Here is a 6,248-nt window from a genome sequence, read left to right on the forward strand (position 1 = left end):
TTTCGACCAAAGTTTGAATCATAAATATTTTATTGTTAAATTAAATTGACTTTGATCAACCAAAGCATAAAAGGTAATCTTTGAAGATATTAATGCTGTTTAATTTCCACAACGACTCCATCTTAATTTTTCCTACATGCATTATTGGCACCTTCTAGTTATACTTTCGGTGATCGTTTGGTAGATAGGACGATAAAGATAATAATTTTGGGATAAGAGTTAGAATTAATTTTATCACATGTTGATTATTTGAATTATTAGTTAATCATGAGATTACTTTATCTCATTATTTATATTATAATGATGAGATTAATATTTCATATAAATGGTGGAAATAAAAAAATATTTTTTAAAAGAGAAAGTCATGTTCCTATGAGTTATGACTTCCAAAACACCCCAAAACTTATTCTTTTTTTTTAAAAAAAAGAAGGAAAATGACTTTTTTCATACATGTATTTTGCGCGCTAAGGTATTACATTTGAAGTTAAGTGTTGGATACTGATTTTTTTTTTTAAAAAAAGATGTCTGAAAATGTTTTTCTTTATACCAAACACGCCCTCTAACATGTTTTTTACTATTTCAACAATCTTAATTTATGATCATCATGCTGCTATAAGAATGTTTTTTTTTCCTCTGGATTTTGGAATAAATGAAAAAAAGGTTCTCTCAATACTAGAAAACATATAATAAGCCACATAATTTATTAGTAACCTCTAGTTAATCCTTTACAGAATAGTTTCTAGCTAATTGGATTTTCATATAATTTACCACTAATCTATAGCTAAGTAGAATCAACATGAGATTTTTGTTGTTTAACCATGGAATTTTGTATGTCGCTAATTCCTTATTTTCTTGTAATAATTTTAGCTACTCTCAATTCAAAAAAAAAATTCTAGAAAAAAAAACACCAAAAGTCTGAGAAATATATATGATCTATACGTTTATGAGGAATAACCTTAAAATTATAATTACTGTATATTTCATAATTATTCGGAGTTGTATATCAAGGGCGGACCTATCTAATGAATCGGTACCGAGTTTATTAGAACCCAATACTTTCGATGTGAAGTATTAAAAGTTCACTTCAATTGCAACAATTATTAGATATGAACTCGTAACTTCAAAAATATAATTAATTCATGTTAAAATCCTTATAAACCAAACCAATTTATAAAATTTAGATCTTAAATCTACTTCGTGTGTCAAGGCTATTAGACTTTGTGCTGCATGCATGAGGATGAGGGCCATATAGTAAGTGTCAACTGCCTAAATGTAAAACTCATTGAATATTTACAAGTTATAATATTATAATTAAACAATAACCTTATAGTCGTGAATAAGGGCACTTGCTTTTTGAGAAACTGAGTTGACCAATATTAATATTATACCATATTTCTTTCATTTTTATTTGTGGCATTTTGCTTTTTAGAATCAATTTGATTAATTTTTAGAGTTAGGTTAAATTAAATTAATTTAATATTTTAAATTATAAATTTAGATATTCAAAACTTATAAGAAAAAAATCCATAAGTTGCAAATTTTTCTCATACTGATACGATAAAAAAATACATCTTAAAATATAGTCAAAGTTCATGTAATTTAACACTCTAGAGAAGTGAAACGTGACAAGTAAAAGTGAATGAAGAAAATATATCCATTTGCAATCTAAAACGCAAGAAAAAAAGGAATTTTAGCATTAACACAATTGATCAGAAGTTTGAAAATTTTGATTCACCAAATGACAAATTAATTACGCGATTTAATTTAGGCTTAAGACTTAATTGACATGTAAAAGTCATACAAAATCTTCTCTTTTCTCTATTACTCCCTCTGTCCATGTTTTCATAATTTCTTTTTTTTAGAGTCAAACGATACGAATTGTGATTAACATTTTATGATGTATTTTTTCATCATTTGATATCTAAAAATTGAAATTTAAAGTACTTTTCGTATAGTTTTTGATTATCTAATTTTTTTTGTTTAAAATATCAAATTAATATAATTTATTTTAACTTTAAAAATTAGTCAAATTAACTTTCAAAAAGCGCAACATAACAACTAAAAATGATCGAAGAAAGTAAATATGTCATTCCTCTTAAGAAACAGTACATATATTAAGTGTTTGTTTTACTAAATTATTTTTGTAAATGATACTTTAAAAATCTAAATTTGAATGGTTGGTTAGTAATAAAGATAAAATCGAAAAGGATGATAATTATTCTTCTCCCAAATTGTTGAAGTGATCAAGTAAAAGAGGATTAATTTTTTTAAATCTACTTGATAAGTAAATGGGATAATTATATATGGTGTGATTTTTCCTTAATTAATTAGGTCCTATATATGTAGTCCCAATTGACCAATTAAATAAATTAAAGATTCTCCAATTTTAATGGTTTCATACGACCTTTCGGTGGCTTGGGTTAAGATCCACAACCCACTAAGTCTACACATCATACCCAAAAAAGTATATTCTCAATATTTGAGAAGGTTCTCTAAAGAGCATAATTTGTTGGTTGGATCGGTATGATAATCATTCTTTTGTAATAATATTTCACTAATAATATTTATATTATATTTTTTATAGTAAGATTTTAAGTTAATACATATTTATTAAGAAAAACAAGAACATAATTTAAATCATATTTTTTACTAATGCATTTTGGCTGAATCTCAATTTATCTTCTAAAAATGAAATACTTTATTAAAGGGCAAATATGAAAAAATTCCAAATATGTATTTTGATTCTTGAACTTTGAACAATGAAAAAAGGCACTTAATATGAATAGAGGGAGTATGATTTTTCCGCTCATTTTCATTAAACCAGCTCATCAGAAAAGCACTTGGTGAAAAACAAATTTTCATTAAAACCGTGGAAAGCTTACTATTTTTTCATATGAAAACACAATTATCTTTTATTTTTTCACTTATTCATTCAAAATATTTATAAGAATAATCACTTATCATTTTTTAGTGAGACATATCAATGAAAAATAATATGTTAATAGTGGGTTGAAAACAAATGACAAGAAACTAATATGTAATATGCACTTTTATCACAAGCTATTAAAAATCAATAACCTATAAGAAGTTGTCAAAATTTGAAATTTAAAGAGTGAATTTTCCACCAAACTCGTAGCTTGTTTTAATATTTATTAAATTTTATAATTAAATATAATAAATATCTTAATATAAATAAAAATCTATTTATTTTTTAACTAAATTCTTCTGAAATCATATCCAACTAAGGATGACAATGAAATGGTGTGAGGTGGGTATGAGACGGGTTTCACTTAATTAATCCATAAAATTTTAACTCGCCCCTCCCCACCCAGCCTCACATAACATTTTTTTATAATTTCAATCCGCCCTACCTGCATAAATCCATCCCACTCCGAAGTTTTCATTCGGAAAAGGAAACATTATTAAGGTATACATTAAAATTGTAAAGTGAATCTTATTGTATTTATTAAATTTTTTAAAGTTATATGCTCTTTGTTGATTAATTAATTATTTTTTTATTAAAACTACTTACTTTTTTTAATCCACTTATAGCAAATGAATTCCATTAGCCTACTGGAGGGGATATTTTATATTTCTATGAATTGATATATTCGTAAATAGTAGAATATCTATAAAAGTGGTTCTATAAATTTTCAAAATCAAAATTGAATTTTCTCGTCTCTCGAAGAATTTAAATTTGTACAACAAAAAAAATACCCGCAATCCGTCCGCCCCGCATTAATTTTGAAAGAAATATTTCAATCCATCCTGCATCTACGTAGCTTAAAACCCGCCCTTTCCGCCTCGCATAGCCTAAAATTCGCCTCAAGCCCCGTCTGCTCCGTCCCGTTGCCATCCCTACACCTAACTAATATTATAGCTCCGTCCAAGACACATGGACTTGGTATCACTGGCTGCAATTGGCCTTATTTGCACCAGTCTTAGAAAAATATGCTGTGTCTGATTTTTAATTATTTTTAAAACTCTTAAAAGAAAATGGAATTAAGAAATACTAAAATAATTAAGGTAAACTTTGACAACTTGGGACACTCTTCTGCTTCCTATTACTATAAATATGTGAAGAATTAAGTACAATATTCCACATTAAGCAGTGCTAAGCAATAAACTTAGACAATATCTTTTCTTCCTAATTCTTCATTTTTATTGCTAATAACGTCTTTGTCATGGCTAACATATCTTTTTTACTAGTACTAGTTATAGTCCCTTTTGTTCTAATTGGAATGAGCTCAGCTCAATTGACTTCCAATTTCTACAATTCATCATGTCCAAATATTCTTTCCATAATCAAAACAGCTGTCAATTCTGCTATCGCTAAGGAGTCTCGCATGGGGGCCTCTCTGCTTCGTCTTCATTTTCACGATTGCTTTGTCAATGTAAGTTGTCTTACTTAGTCTTCACATGCACAGAGGCAAAATCAAAATTTCTTAATTTTATGAGAGGTCTTGATAAATTATTTAAACATATGGTATAATTTTTCAATACAAACATGTGATTTGAACTCAAACTACTGAATCTATCGAATTTATAACTATCATTCTGGCGTTGCCCCTGTAATCATGAGTAACACTCTCGTGCGTCCAAGGGTGGAGCTAGAGTATAGACAACGAATTCGACCAATCAAACTCACTAACTTTGGTTATAACTTTATGTACAAATTATTATTTTAAAACCTAATAATTTAAAAGAACTACTTCAAATTTATAAGCTTCAAATTCTGTCTCTACCTCTATAAGTGTCGTGCAAATAAATTTTCCACATGACAACTTATTTTACGTATTCGAACATGCAGGGTTGTGATGCATCTGTGTTATTAGATGATACATCAAGTTTCACGGGAGAGAAGACGGCTAATCCAAATAGTGGATCTTTAAGGGGATTCGATGTGATTGATACTATCAAAACTCAAGTCGAATCATCATGTGCTGGTGTTGTATCTTGTGCTGATATTTTAGCTGTTGCAACCAGAGACTCTGTCGTTAAAGTAAGCTAACAATTTAAATATAGGCACATGTAACATGCCTTACAATAAAATACCAACTAGTAACAAACATCCTATTTAGTTTATATTTAACTAATAGTTAGTTAGGAAAAGGAAAAAGAAAACATGTTGACCTTTATAGAAGCTGGAAGTTAGTCATAGTTTGAATATACAAATTAAATAATTGGATGTTGTGCTTATAGAGTGTAAAGTAGTTGTTTAAACTAATTATATTATATTGTTTATGATTTATCAGCTTGGTGGACCTAGTTGGACTGTATTACTTGGAAGAAGAGACTCAACAACTGCAAGTTTGAGTACTGCAAATAGTGATATTCCTGCACCAACTTTGAATCTCAGCGGTCTTATTTCTTCCTTTTCTAACAAAGGTTTCAATTCCAGAGAAATGGTCGCTCTATCAGGTTTATTTTTTACATAAAAAAATACATCAAAATATTTTGTTTTATTAGTTTACGAGACTCATAGAAAATACACTAAATCAAAATATCTTTGAATTTTGCAGGTTCTCACACAATAGGTCAAGCAAGGTGCACTACTTTTCGCGATCATCTCTACAACGAAACTGATATAAATGCTTCATTCGCAACATCGGTTAAATCGAAATGTCCACAAAGTGGAAGTGACAATAATATCTCTCCATTAGACACCACAAGCCCAAATACATTTGACAATATTTACTATAAGAATTTACGAATTCAAAAGGGTCTTCTTCATTCTGACCAACAACTTTTTAGTGGAGGCTCAACAGACTCTATAGTTAACACTTATAGTTCAAATTCAGCCACATTCTTTGCTGATTTTGCAAAAGCCATGGTGAAAATGGGTAATCTTAGCCCACTTACTGGCACCAACGGCCAAATCCGTAAAAATTGCAGGAAGACCAATTAAGGTTTCTTATAAAAACGAGATTCTAAAATTTAATCTCGAGATTTCAAGTGTTTCTTATATATGTATTTCCTTTTCGTTTAATCGCGAACTTTGAAGTTCTGTGTTGTTAATTTGGAGGTAAAGGTGGTAAAGTTCCCCCCTCCGATGTGTAACTTTCCAACTGTTGAAATAAGATGATCAACGGTTTAATGTTTTGAATTTGTTGACTTGATACAACTTTATTTTATTTAGGGGGTGTGTCTTATATGTTTTCGTTTTTGTTTTATCGCGTAGACTTTGATGTACTATGTATGTTGATTTACAGGCAATTGTTCACTCTAATACACCATTGATGAACTCT

The 6,248-nt window shown here is 28.9% G+C and overlaps 1 protein-coding gene across 1 annotated transcript; it reads left to right on the forward strand.

Moving 5' to 3' along the window:
- Positions 1-4,110: 4,110 nt before the first annotated feature.
- LOC125831206 (cationic peroxidase 1-like) lies at positions 4,111-5,908 on the forward strand. Its single transcript, XM_049510394.1, has 4 exons — positions 4,111-4,394; positions 4,811-5,002; positions 5,256-5,421; positions 5,523-5,908. The coding sequence occupies exons 1-4, from the start codon at positions 4,185-4,187 to the stop codon at positions 5,906-5,908; spliced, it is 954 nt and encodes a 317-aa protein (XP_049366351.1). The 5' UTR covers positions 4,111-4,184.
- The last annotated feature ends 340 nt before the right edge of the window (positions 5,909-6,248 follow it).

This window comes from Solanum verrucosum, unplaced genomic scaffold, assembly GCF_900185275.1.
Source record: "Solanum verrucosum unplaced genomic scaffold, falcon-dt-bn FXZP01000049.1, whole genome shotgun sequence".
In the NCBI taxonomy this organism is placed as follows: domain Eukaryota; kingdom Viridiplantae; phylum Streptophyta; class Magnoliopsida; order Solanales; family Solanaceae; genus Solanum; species Solanum verrucosum.